General features: G+C 36.9%; 1 protein-coding gene across 1 annotated transcript in view; it reads left to right on the top strand.

The window, feature by feature from the left end:
* The first annotated feature begins 6,168 nt into the window (after positions 1-6,168).
* LOC124615857 (eEF1A lysine and N-terminal methyltransferase homolog) overlaps positions 6,169-14,907 on the top strand; it is an 82,909-nt gene continuing 74,170 nt past the window's right edge. The window contains exons 1-2 of the mRNA XM_047144016.1: positions 6,169-6,394; positions 6,493-6,615. Coding sequence (XP_046999972.1) covers positions 6,303-6,394; positions 6,493-6,615 — 215 coding nt within the window. The 5' untranslated portion in view covers positions 6,169-6,302. The remainder of the gene's footprint in view (positions 6,395-6,492; positions 6,616-14,907) is intronic.

The raw sequence follows: 14,907 nt of genomic DNA, 5'->3' as shown, positions 1-14,907 counted from the left end.
CTACTGAGAAGTGGCAGATAAAATTAGTATGCTAATTATTATGTGCCTTATATTTAGCGTTATTAGACAAATATCATAGCTTAATTTTTAGAAATACATACGTTTTAATGAGTGCTTGAAATAATCTTATCTGCTGACTTCTGATTAAGCAGCAATTTTTTTGTGTTTTCTGAAAAACACAATGCTTCTTTTCATTTTTCTTATTTTTTATCTATGTATGTTTCGATAGCCATGTTACATTTAGTGGTCTCAACTTCATCTCAGTAAACTATTAAATAAAGCTTTGTTTGTTTCTCTATTTCAGGCTTAAAAAATATAAAATATGTTTCTTATTTTGTTGTGATTTTCAGGTGACTAATCACAATAAAATAAAAAGTTCTTGTTATAGTATTTATACGCAAAGTAGAAAACCAAGCAAAAGGTTGTATAATATCTTACAGAAATAAAGTGGGACTTATTGCAGGTGTCGAACATGTACGGATAAAAAATGAGAATAACGAAAGAAACACTGTATTCTGTAGAAGACAGTATATTTGAAAACCAAAAATAAATCAGCATATGTGTGGGTAAAATTATAAAAATGGACCATAATTGGGTACTATTTAGTGCCAAAATTTCCTGTATCTTTTATGTTTTAAATATATGCAAGAGTTGTTGATATCACTAACAAATATAAATAGTTGGTCTATCTCAATAGATCTATTTTTTTCAGGTCATTGTAAATATGATAAGAAGAAGGTGAACAAATGTGAGGAACTGAGAGATGACTTTACTGACTCATTACTCTAGATGTCACCTAGTTCCAAAATTTATTTGGAATTTATGTTACTGCCTCTTGTATGATATACATGATTTGAAAATATCTATGTATTTTTACCTAAATCCATATCACTGTACTTTTTTCAAAAAATAATGAATGTGTTACACAGTTGTGATAACTGTGGAATCAAGGAACCATTTTTTGCATGTTTTCTTGCACTGAATACACTTTTGTAGATACTTCATGTAAAACATAATCCTAATGTCCAATTTACCATCTCTAAACCCGAGCATGTAACGCCTGATTAACAAGTTACTTCCCAAGAATTTTATAACATTTTCATATGTGAATTTTCAATAATACTTGAGCAAATGGACACAGAATTACTGACACCAGTCATATCGTAATTCTTAACACAAAAATCTATTAGAACAGTTGATTAAGAGGTGGGTACATCTCTCTCTCAGCAATAAACAAATAATATGAGCAAACTTTTTAAAAATAAAAGTGTAAAATGAAAATGAACAAATGTTCATCAGAACATGCTAGGGTATCAGAACATTAATATGTAAGCAGCTGACTGACTGCCATACAGCAAAATTATGACTCATACCACCTTCATTTGGAATAGCAGACACACTCAGTTCAGCAACTTGGAAAGTCAGAATTGTCTGCTGAAAAGAAGTTCAGCTACAGAATGAATTGCAAAAGAAGAAGATAAATATAGCCACATTATATGAAACAAAACTAAATTATGGGGAACAGTGGATCTACAAGAATATAAATTACATCAAAATATAAGAGAAGCAACTATCGCCACAGTAGAGAAGAAGGATTACACGTATATCTTTTATAATGAGAGACTTACGTTAGTGCAATTTAAAATATCTACAGGACATATGACAATAGTAGAGGTTTACAGTCCATAAGAAGGCAGAAAAGAAGAGATGGGGAAAATCTATGAGAAATTGCGATCTGCCATCAGAGAGATTAATAAAACAGATATGCCATAACTTTGTGCAGACTGGAATGCCTGAGTTCAGAACACTCCTATCAAGGACATTGTAGGATACTTTTGGGAAGCCAGAAGAAACGAGAATATTGCACATTTAATGCATTAAAGGTAACTAATGCATTCTATAGGAAAAGGGATATTCTTAAGTACACTTGGAGAGATAGAGTTTCTAGATCAAACATTGACTATTTGATAGCTAATACAAAAGGAGTATCTCTAGTGAATGATGTAACAGTATCTAGAGGATGTGATATATACATCAGTCATTATTTGCTGATGTCCAAAATAGCTCTTGGAATAAGACAGACAAAAACTAAGAAAGACATGATTACTGGAAACTAAAATGACGGAAATTATAGAATTATGCTGTTAAAGAAAAATCAGTAGCTGGTCTCTCTCTATCATCAAATATTGAACATATATTTGGTAGAAAATGAAATATAGAAGGACATTAATGAAGAACAGCAGAGCATAAAGAATTGCATGAAAAGAGCTGTAGCTGAAGTCTTGAGTAAACAAACCACTTTGAACAGTGAAACAGAAAATAGTGTATGAAAATTAAGTACAGCTAAAAACAGATCAAATTAGACAACAGTACATAGCTGCTAGAAACACAGCCAAATATCTAACAAAAAGAGCACACACAGAGACAGTTGGGAAACATTTGTGACGTGGAACATGATGTAGATGAGGCCAAAGGCTTCGCATATAAATTATTAAAGGACTAGCTGATAAACCTATCACTGTCCAGGTAGTCATTTTGCCAATTTTCTACTACAAGTGAAAATAAAATATGTTTGTAGTGAAACATCCAAGTAATCATGAAAACACCTACAAAATGATGAAACCGTTATGGAAAGAAATGCATAATTTATAAATGTATGAGTACAGTATCCAAATTAAGGAACGTTATCCCAGACAGTTTCTGTAGGCTGGACACAGCTGCTTCGTGTGTTTACAACACGATTATGTAGACATCTCTATGGAAATGCCTTTGCATAGCTCTATAACTGGCTACAGTTCTGTTTTCGCCTACAACCATTTGTGCTTCACAGTTGAAAGCTGTCAAAACGCTCTCAAGTGTCAGGAGTTTTCTTAATTTGAATCGACTGTATGAGTGTCTTAGTAGTAAAGAATAAAAGTATTAAAGCTCCATGCGCACCAGTTTTTCAGGCATCTTATTGTTTATAACGCCATATCTTCTGAACTATGTTAGGTAGGTGGTTCTTATCCTCATAAAAATCGTTGCCTGACAGTAAAGGATATGTGTGCCAAGTTGGGTCAAGATCGCTCCAGTGGTTAAAGACACACACACACACACACACACATATATATATATATATATATATATATATATATATATATATATATATATATATATATATATACACAGGGTGGTCCATTGATCGTGACTGGGCCAAATATCTCACGAAATAAGCGTCAAACGAAAAAACTACAAAGAACAAAACTTGTCTAGCTTGAAGGGGGAAACCAGATGGCGCTATGATTGGCCCACTGTTTTATAATATGTATGGATTTAAATATACCTCAAAGAGACAACACACAAATAGATGTAATAACACATGGTGAATGAACTGAACATTATAAGCATTTCTACTAATCTTGAAGATTATTAGTAAAAAGTATTGACTTCCTTGCATTAGGAGGCAATATTAAAAAAAGAACAAAAGGTCACTGGGACCAGATGGCATAAATATAGAACTCATAAAGAATGGAGAATTTTTACTCTCAGACTCGGCCTTCTTCGTGTGTTAATCGTCTGCTGGCTGACAATGGGGTTCCCTGATCCCTGGTTAATAGTTACTGTCTCTCCTGTATTTAACAAAGGGGAAAGTAATAAACTCACAAACTGCAGAGGTATAAGTATATTGAATTCAACCTATAAGCTATACACAGGCATATTAACTAATGGATTCAAGCCAATAGTAGGGACACTCTTGCATGAAGAACGTGACGATCAGAATAGTTTCTGAAAAGGGAGAGCTTGTATTTACAACGTATTGACTATGAAACAGCTGCTAGAGGACAGAAGGGAATATCATTTGCGCAGATATATGGCATATGTAGATCTAGAGAAGGCCTTCGATAAAACAGACAGGCACGAATTATGAAATAAAATGGCTCTACCAGGCTACCTTAAACACATAATAAAGTGTATAAAAGGTTTATAACATGGCACCTACTTCAGGCTCAATTTACCCAGTTACAGTAGGAGAAATATAGTTATTAATCAGGAAATAAGGCAAAGATGTGTATTATAACACAGGCTTTTTAACATTTATGTGGGTGATATCCTACACAGATGGAAGCATGAGGCGTGATCCAGAATTATGTCAAGAAGGACCACTTCAAATGTTCTAGCATATGCTGAGGACTAAATGATTATGTAAAACACTGAAGATAATGTTCAAACAGCTATCTATTTACAAAATAACTTTAGTAAAGAACACAATTTTAAAATTTCTACATCAAAATCAGTAGCCACAGCATTCCACAGATATGATTAATTAAATGACAAAAGTTTAGAATGGGTTCAACTTCATCGCTATTTAGACTGTGATATCTCGTGTGATTATGATAGATACTTAATAAATTAGGAAGTTACCAGGAAATGCGCAGAACAATTTGCTGAAAACAGCACTTACCGAAACACAGCTGAAGCTATATAAGAAGATGGTAGTGCTAGTTATCCTATATGGCAGTGGAATGTGGATGTTAAGACAGAAAGACCACAACCACATACAAGACACAGAAATGAAATTCCTTAGGGCACTACTGGGACACACACGCTTTGATAAAATAAGAAACCAGGGTATGCAGAATCAGTTACAAACATTTGCAATATGGGATAAAGTGGACAAATATACAGGATGTTCGGAAATTTCCGCTACAAACTTCTAGGAGTTGTAGAGGGGACTGAGTAGACAGTATTTTGAAAGTACTGTTTCCGTGCTACAGCCAATTGAAAATATGTTTGCTAGGTATGCAAGCAACAGTTTAGTTATGTATAGGGTGCTTACATCGAATCGGCTGATGTCGTTTGATATCTGTCGCACCCCTCTGGCTTGGTTCGTGCTTCATTCACATGTCTGTGAGTGTTAAAGCAACATGGCTGAGTACACATTTCCAGAATACACCGACATATACTTCTGTATGGCGAAGTTCATGATGATGGAGAAGCTCCTAATTGCCTTTATCAAGATCGTTATCCACAATGTCTGACTACATGGCATACGCTTTTGCCCACAATTACGCAACAGCTTCGAGAAAGGAGTAACTTCCCCAACAGCATGCTTGACTGTGGTGATTCAAGGAGATGCAGCATACCCGAATTGAAAGTGGCCCTACTGTAAACAAGAGTGTTTGTGAAAACTGATTAAGTTTCCTTTCTGTTTCTTTCATTATTAATTAGTGAAACTGTAAAACAAGTTATGTACTGGGTCACATCTAATAAATAAGGATAATTGTCAAAGTACTTTAATGTTTCAGTGCCTCTATTAATCCGAATTAAGATACAAAGTTCGTTCGGAAATGCATGCATGTCCGAAGGAACAGGCGATTATAGTCGACATGAGATAGAGGAAATGTATTCGTAGTTGCGAATATGGACTACCATCAGCTACATAATCGCATGACGACAGTGAAAATTTGTGCGGGCTCGAACATGGATTTCCTGCATATCACGTTAACAGCATGTTTTAAAATTTTTGCAGTATGGGAATGGTACAATTCCGGACATGAGTTCCAATGCAAAATATTATCTACTCAGTCCCCTCTTAAGTCCTAGAAGTTTCTAATGGGAATTTCTGAACACCCTGTAGAAGCAAGTGGGAAGATCATTTAGAAAGAATGGATAATGCAGTGTCTCCGAGAGTGACACTGTCACACAGACCTATTGGCCAAAGACACCCAGGAAGCTGACACGAAGATGAACTGAGGTCTTTTTTATTTTTATTGGCTTCTGGCATATAAACTGAACTGAGGTCAGAACAGGCCGAAAGAATATTACCTGAAGAATGATGATGATAATCACTATTTTCATAGTCCTAAGAAAACATCATCGTGTGTTGGGGCTAATTAGTGTTAAGAGGCTATCATTATTATTGTTATTATTATTATTGGCACTAATATGGACTCTTGTATCAAGCGTTATTATACTGGCAACCAATATTGCAATACTATCGAATAAACATCTTTCTGACACATGAACTGAAATAGGAAACAGCATAATAAATAATTATATACTACAAGAAACAGTATCCCCTGCCACGTGTTTTCAATTTACGGGTATAAATATAAAGTGGAAAAAGTCGCAGAGCTACATGACGCATTTATTCGAATCGGTGTGGTATCGATACTCTCGTAGTGCCAGAGCATTTAGGTAATTTAAAATGAAATGAAGAGGTGTGAGGGAATGTCCTCTGGTTAGAATATTTTTTGTTGTGTTCATGTAGCCGCTAAGCTTTCAGACGCTGAAAGCTTGTTAACCTGTTGCGCAGAATATAAATGAGCCTTTTACCAAAGTCTCACGAAGAATTTAGTCACAAGGATTTCTGGAATTCGTTTTTCAAGAAACGGGGAACCAGGGCTTTTGAGTGGTAAGGCACTAGTTTCGGCGTAACCCATATGACATGTAAACATGATGTTGACACCGGTACTTTGTGTATAATAAGCGTTAATGGACCTTAATTTGCAGGTACGGAGAGTACCCGGAACTATGTGGCCTGTTGCACAAATATATCAAGCCAAAGGACATTATTCTTATGATAGGTTGTGGAAATTCCTCACTGAGTGCAGATTTATATGATGTTGGCTACAGGTTCGTAAAAAATCAAAAAATTATTGGGTGTTAACATGTAAAATACGTGTAGCTTGGAGATCTGCAATTAAAATGATGGGGAAAGATGAAGAGAATCAAGTTGGCGACGGGTAAAAAAGTGTTCGTCGGAGGTGTGTCAGGTTGAGGGGTTCCGATGCACGTCTGTGGAACATTATGTAATTTTTTTTTAACACAGGAAGTGTCATATTTACTTACTTTAATTCGCCCATGGATCATCTATCAGTGACATAAGAATTGTCATGGTAATGAAATAAAAATCAATATCACAAAATATAGATATACTCAGAATAAATAAGTACAGTCTGCAACGATAGGACAGTGGTTAGGCATAATCTCGATGAAGAAACCATCCTGGCATTTGCCTGAAGTGATATAGCAAAACCCAAATCAGGATGAATGCAGAGGCTGAAGTCTGGCTCCTCAAGTATGAGGGTCAGTATCATAACGGCCTCACTGCCTCATTCAATTGGTTCATGTTACAGTGTTCTTTGATTTACACACAGTGTGCTCAAGTTGATATGTAAAATCTATTTTTGCTGTTTATTACTGCATACACTGATACATGCTGAGTATTTCCGTATTAATCCGCTTCAAGTAGAGCTGTTAGTTGTTTGCCACTTGTATTTTGCCAACTTTTAGAATTAGGAAAGTATAGATACGTTCAGCTTGCACATGTTAATTAATGTATATAGGGCTTCTTGCTCGTCATTTAGGTTTCACAGACTTTGTCAAGCACTTGTACAACTTTGTATTTAAATTATTTGCTAAAATAAGATTTATTACAGGGTAGTGCAGATCATTTGTTGTCTAATTTCATAATTGCATCAAAATTCAAATGTGTTGGTCATAAATTTCATCTGTAGGTAAATATGCAGTGATTAATTTTCCTAGCTCATTCAGCATATACCCACAAGAAGTTTGTATAAAAGCACACGCAACTCAAAATAATTCCTTCTGTGCATGAATAATTAACCTCCAAGTGAGAAGTTACATGAAGATAGTGGACTCAATATGTGCACTTTGGAACTTTGATCCCAACACTCTCTCCTCCCTCATCCACCCCAAATTGTGGTGTTAGTGACAAATGGACTACAGCATAATTTGAGAACTATGTCTTATTGTTGGTAGCGCTTACGTTAAATAATTTATACACATCATCATTATGATGTGAACCCTGTTATGTGGGTGATTCAGCTATTTATAAAAATAATCAGTCATTGTTGACTTAGTCCATAGGTATTTCAAACACTTTTTGTATCAAACAAGTAAAATTGCAAGGTAAATTCGAAAATCTATTCTGCTATAGAGAAATCTGAGGAGTGTTCTGATGCATGTTATAAATGTCAACTCGGACTTCAAAGTGGGTGGGGCGTAATGTATCTTTTACTCAGAACAAGATGAGCTGTGCTTCTTTATGTTCATTTTGAATTAGTAACTTGTATAAACATTTACTGCTAGTTAGTTCCATGGGTCATTTTGCATGATTATGATGTAGAATGAGTCGTCTTACATTCATATCACAACTTAATTTCTACATATGGGTATTTTCTGAACATGCACAGAGGCAATGAAGCAGTCATTCTTCCCATGCTCCATACGTGAGTGGAACGGGAAGAAACCCTAATAACTGGTACAATGGGATGTGCCCTCTGCCAAAGACATCACAGTGGTTTGCAGAGTACGTTCAGATATGGAATAACCTATTTGCTAGACCACTTTATTGCCAAGGAGTCAGAGACCCTGTCATGCATTAGATGTGTGGGATTAAAACATTAATAAATAAAAATAATAACATTTATTTGAATCAGATAATTTCCCAGTAGGATGTCAGTCACATTTCCAAGAATTATCCAGAAAATAAAGTAATTTTAAGACAGTTCAGTGGCAATATAAGATTGCTGGATTAAAATGTTCCCTGTTATGCATCCAGAGGTTAAATAAAATGCTACATAATTATAGCGGAAGAATTGTAAGTGGACACTTCATCAAAACCTGCAGAATGTGTATGCCCCAGTAGAAGCAAGATTCACTAGTTATCCTGTTGTTGCAAAGGTAGGTAATAATCCTTGGAATGTAATAGCTGAACAACATTTTTGCTTTCCATGGACAATCCTTACAATGGTGCATGTTAACTTATCTGTGAATTGCTTTGAATTATTTAATACATTTGGAAATGGGTATGTTAAGTATTACAGGACTGCATCTTTTTCGTGTTCTGTTAGAGATATTAATCTCATAAATTTTGCGTTTGATGATTGATGTGGAAGAAATAAGTGATCCAGCACTGCAGTCAGAATTTGAGAGAACAGTGGATGATTCATGAACTCAGATTTCCTAAAGAGTATTTCCATAACATTGTCAGTGGCGAGGTTAGCAAATAAAACATTATGCTTTTAAATTGCTTAACAAAAAAAGAGAAAGAAAAATTGAAGCGCCACTCAATGAAGATTACATTGGTAACAAGAAGGGAAGACGTACAAGAGAAGAAATTCCGGCACTGAGCAGTCTGACAGGGTGAAGAAAAAAATAAAAGTACCTTCCTTACATTTGTGGACACATACAAAGCCTTCAGTATTGTTAGGTGGAAATATATGTTGGCAATCCTTACAAGATTATGGCCAAAGGAAGTCTGATGAGCTGTCTAAAAAGTCTACCAATGAAAGTGGGCATTACAAAAGTGAAAGATCAAGAAAAAGTTTTTATTAAAGAGAAGTTAAATTAGGTTAGTTGATTATCAAGACTGTTGTTCCACTTGCATGTGGGAGAATCAATAAACAGGAATATATGTTAGAGGATTTATTGGGATGATATTGGCATCCAACATACCCTTGTGGCTGAATGTTTATTGAAAGGAATGGACAACATGCTTAGCATAGAATACCTGATGTTTTTCAGGACCTCACTGACAAACTTGCAGAAATGATAGGTCACACAGTGGATTTTTTATTTTTATTAATGTTACAGTAATGAATAGTAATTGAATATATAAGAAACTATCAGCCTCGATTGTGGTAATGAAACCAACCTTTACCTAGATTTCAGTCCAAATAATTGAGCCTTCTTCAGAAGATATTCCTGAATCTATAATTTGTCTAAGAGGGCATGGTCTAGAAATGAAACTAAAACAGCCTGAGTAGGCCATGCCCTCTTATAGACAAATTATAGATTCAGGTATATCTTCTGAAGAAGGCTCAATTATTTGGACTGAAACCTAGGTACAGGTTGGTTTCAGTATCGCAATCGAGGCTGATAGTTTCTTATATATTAGATTATCATGATTGCTGACTGTGCTGCAATGTTGAAAGTAAAAGAATAATAATTGCACAAAAATTACTTATTATTATTAGTGTTATGACTGTAATTGTCTTAAATTGTTCAAAAAGCCTACTTTGTGCCCCAGTACACGTTGCACACATTTGTATCAATACCTGACCAGCTCTAGAGAGCATGTCAGGATTCTGTCAGATTTTGTGGAATGCATAAGTGTTTCTGCCTGTCAGCTCAGCTCTTGTGGTAGTTGGAGTAATGTAAACCTGCTCTTGGCATTTCCTCATAGAAAATAACCAAGGGGTGTCCACTTGGGCAAATGCCCTGGTCATACAACACCTCTTCCTCATTCTACCAAGTGTTCCCCGAAATCGAGCGTTAGCTGTGCTCACGTAACAATGCTGAACTCTGCTGGGGCTCCATCATGCTGCAACCAGAGACTTGTGTGCATAGCAAGTGGGGGGATTGTCCAGCAGTCCCCGTAGTGTGGTCTGCAGGAACTGTAACTTACCTGCTCCAGTTAACCTAGGTGAAATATTACAAATCCTAGATGATCATAATCCACAATTTCTGCCCACATGTTTATGGAGAACTTTCGCTGGTACGATCTAACAGCAACCGCTTGGAGACTCAAGTATTTCCAGCGTGACTGTTCCTACTGTTGAAATACCTGCCACGTGTAAAGAAGGCCCCATCTGTAAATAAAACGTGTTGAAGGCAACATTATTCAATCTGTGGTATATGAACCATTGCATTTGATGTGGGTAATAAGCTGGTCATAAAAATCTGCATCTTTTGAAGACTATACTTCTGGGCTGTAATAATCTCCAAAGAGATACAGGACCTTATATAGTAACTTGGCACACAGCACATGTGCTACTTCAAGGTTCACTGCTAAATCTACAGATCACTTTGCCCTCAAAATCTGGTTCTTGTATCATGCCTGCAATCACCAGTATGCTAAGAACGCAAACTCCGTTTCTTGTGGCAGTGCGCATCATGGGTGTGCACATAAAACATAAATGGCAGACCAAAACACCGTGTTCTTTAACAAAAGATGATCATCTTTATGTGACCTATCATCCCTCAGTTTTTTGGTGAGGTCCTGAGAACCTTGTATAGTAAGGACAAATAGAGTTAAGAATATAACTTAAAAAGAGTGGCACAAAGGAGAAAAATGTTTTCCTTAACATCAAAATTGGGAATGATGTGGTGCTGGATGAAATCTCTGCAGTCTTTTCGGGACTGCAAAAAGTTTTTGTATTTCAGGGGGAAAACACACACATTTGTTAACTGTGGTAGTAGCAGCAATTCAGTCACAATATAGTGGCAGTTGCAGTGTGGCATGCATAGTTGGCACAGAAGCTTCGAAAGAGTCTAGGATCGCTATTGAATCAAATGAAATCATACTGTGACCATTGGTGGAGACTTTAATCAGCCAACAATTAAATGGGAATATTAGTGTTGTTAGTGGTTGGTGTGATGAGACATCTTGTGAAGCAGTACTAAATGCCTTATCTGAAAACTACCTAAAATTGGTAGTTAGGCACCCCATTCATGATGGAGATACATTGGATCTAATGGAAACAAATAGACCTGACCTCTTTGAGAATGTCCACATCGAAACTGGTATCAGTGACCATGACACAATTGTTGAAATAGTGATTACCTAAGTATAAAGGACAGCTGAAACAAGCAGAAAGATTTATATATTCAGTAAACCAGATTAAAAAACAATCATCAGTTATCAATGAGGAACTTGAAACTTTCAGCACAGGGCTGGAGCATGTAGAGGAACTACTGCTGAAGTTTAAATGGACAGTTAACCTTGCACTGGATGGATGTGTACCCAGTTGAACAGTTCATAGTGGAAGGGACCCTTTATGACATACAGTCACTGTACATAAACTTCTAAAGAACGAGAGATTACTGCATAATAGGTGTAAATTGTAGTGTAGGGCTATAGATAGAGAGGTGCTGGATGAAATGTATTTGGCTGTCAAGAGAGCAATGCATGATGCCTTGAATGTCTACTGTGGCTGAATATTGCCAGATGATCTTTCACAAAACCTGAAGAAATTCAGGTGATATGTAAAGGCTGTTAGTGACACAAAAGTCAGTTTCCAGGCACTCATGAGTGAGACGGCAGTTGAATTGAGGGTAGAAAAGATAAAGCTGAAATATTTAACTCTGTTTTCAAATGTTGCCCCAGTTTAATCCTTGGACCACCGAAAACATGAGTGAAATAAGAGTGTGATGTTGAGAAACAGCTGAAATCATTAATACTGAACAAAGCTCCAGGATCCAATGGAATACCTATCAGATTCTATACTGAATTTGTGGCCAGTTTTAGCTCTTCTTGTACGTATAATCTATTGTAGAGCCCTTGAACAAAAGCCGTTTCCAGTAATAGGAAGATAGCACAGGTCACACTCGTCCACAAGAACAGTAGTAGAAGTGAGCCACAAAAATACCATCCAGCATCCTTCACATCAGTTCGTTGTAGTATCTGAACATTTTCTGAGCTTAAACATAATGAGGTATCTCGAACAGAATGGCCTCCTCCCTGCTAACCAGCATGGATTCAGAATACTTTAGTCATGTGAAACTGAGTTCACACTTGTATCGCATGATATACTGAAAGCTTGGGATCAAGGCAGTCGGGTAGATGCAGAAGTTCTTGATTTCCAAAATGTTTGACTCAGTACCACACCTATGCTTATTGTCAAAAGTATGATCATAGGGTAATCAAATGGAATGAACTGAAGACTTTCTGATAGGGAGAATGCAGTATGTTGTCGGAGATGGTGGGTCATTGTTATATGTAAAAGTAACTTCAGGTATGCCCCATGAAAGTGTGTTCAGACCCTTGCTGTTCACATTGCATATAAATGACCTTCTTGACAATAGTAACCTCAGACTTTTTGCAGATGATCCAGTTATTGTAATGAAGTAGCTGCATAAACAGTCAGTCAGATCTCGATAAGATTTCAAAGTGTTGCAAAGATTACCAGCTTGCTTTAAGTGTGCAGAAATGTAAAATTGTGCCCTTCACAAAATGAAAAAATATAGTTCCCTATGACTACAGTGCAGTTACAGTTGGAACTTGCCACCTCATAGATACGTGGGTGTAACACGTTTTTGAGATATCAAATGGAATGATCACATAGGATCAGTTGCTGGTAAAGCAGGTGGCAGACTTCAGTTTATTGATAAAATACTGAGGCAATCCAGTCTGTCTACAAAAAAAGATTACTTGCAAATCATTCTAGAATATTGCTCAAATGTGTGGGACTCATATCAGATAGGACTAACAGGGGATATTGAGTGTATACAGAGAAGGGTAGCAAAAATGGTCATAGGTTTGTATGACCCATGGGAGTGTGTCACAAGTGCTGAGGAAACTGAACTGTCAGATTCTTGAAGAAATTTTACTAACGATGTTTCAAGTACTGGCTCTAGGGGTATGCTACAACCCACTTATCACCCCCATAGCGATTATGAGGACAATATTAGAAAAATTACAGCATGCACAGGAATGGAATGGGAAGAAACCTTATAACTGGTACAATGGACATACCCTTTGCCATGCACTTCCCGATGGTTTGCATAGTGTAGATATAGATGTGTAGAGTGAAGAAACTATGCCACACTTGGCAGTCGGCATGTGATTCCTCTTCCCCATTCAAGACAAAAGTGTATCTACCAAATGTAGTCCTACCAATAGGTTTAATAGAAAAGTCATTTAAAAAAATAAAGAAAGAGGCTCTGACAGTGCTGTAAGTATGCGGAACATGGTGAAGAACAAGTAGCATGAACTCTGAGCTGTGTTGGAGCTGTCTCATTAGCTCTGTGAGACAAGGCAATATCATGAGGAACAGATATGCCTACTCACTGATGTTTGGTGATATTTGATGTGAACATGACTCGAACAGTGTGTTTGTATCAAATTTTTGCAGTTAAACATCAAATTGTATCCAATTTCCACCGAGCGAGGTGGCGCAGTGGTTAGCACACTGGACTTGCATTCGGGAGGAAGACAGTTCAATCCCGCGTCCGGCCGTCCTGATTTAGGTTTTCCGTGATTTCCCTAAAATCGCTCCAGGCAAATGCCGGGATGGTTCCTTTGAAAGGGCACGGCCGGCTTCCTTCCGCATCCTTCCCTAATCCGATGAGACCGATGACCTTGCAGTTTGGTCTCTTCCTCCAACCCAATCCCACCTGTTACTGTAGCCTTTATTTAAACATAAAGATATAACATGAGCTACTTACAGGCGTAAAGGACTACTTTGATTCGTCCACGTCACAAATAAAGCCTATAGAAAATAATAGTGGATACAGTAACATCATCTTTATCCAGTGAGATAAAAATAAACGTGCACTAGGTAGGCTAAACTACCTGGTTCTCCTCCCACAATTTCAGCCCGCAGGTTTATACCAAAGTGTACCTGAAAGTCACATTTACGAGTGACGTGTAGGTTGTGTTACACCAATAATGGCTGTTGCGAATGGTGAAAATAGCTCTAAGAGTGAAGCTAGATTCCTCAGTCCATATATTGTTGTTTATAAAATGTTCATTATGTTCCACTTGGTGTAAAAGCCATTCACGAAACTATACCCATTAAATGCCGTTGTCTGGCTACTTGTGTTTGGATAACATGTAATGGTAAGGATGCAGTTCTTCATTGTGAAACACTTCAATAACCAGTCTTTCATATATTTGGAAATGCCTTGCAATACCATGGGTATGTCACCATGGTGATTGGTGAACGCTTTCAAGAATCACGTCCTCTGTATGTGCAGTATGTATAGGCCTTGAACGACCTCTGTCCGTTACTTGTTGACAAAGGTTACCAATTTCCCAAAGATGTTGTTCTGAGTGACAAGAAACATCCTTATCTTGATGGTGGCTTTGAGGGACCATACAGGATATGCATGAGCAGCAGGAGCTTGGTTGTCAGCTGCACCCAGCACCAATCGATAACATATTCATTGTTTGTGTAT

The sequence above is a fragment of the Schistocerca americana genome, chromosome 5 (assembly GCF_021461395.2).
Source record: "Schistocerca americana isolate TAMUIC-IGC-003095 chromosome 5, iqSchAmer2.1, whole genome shotgun sequence".
Taxonomy (NCBI): domain Eukaryota; kingdom Metazoa; phylum Arthropoda; class Insecta; order Orthoptera; family Acrididae; genus Schistocerca; species Schistocerca americana.
Note: the sequence above shows the minus strand (reverse complement) of the source record. Positions and strands in the feature narration are given on the sequence as shown.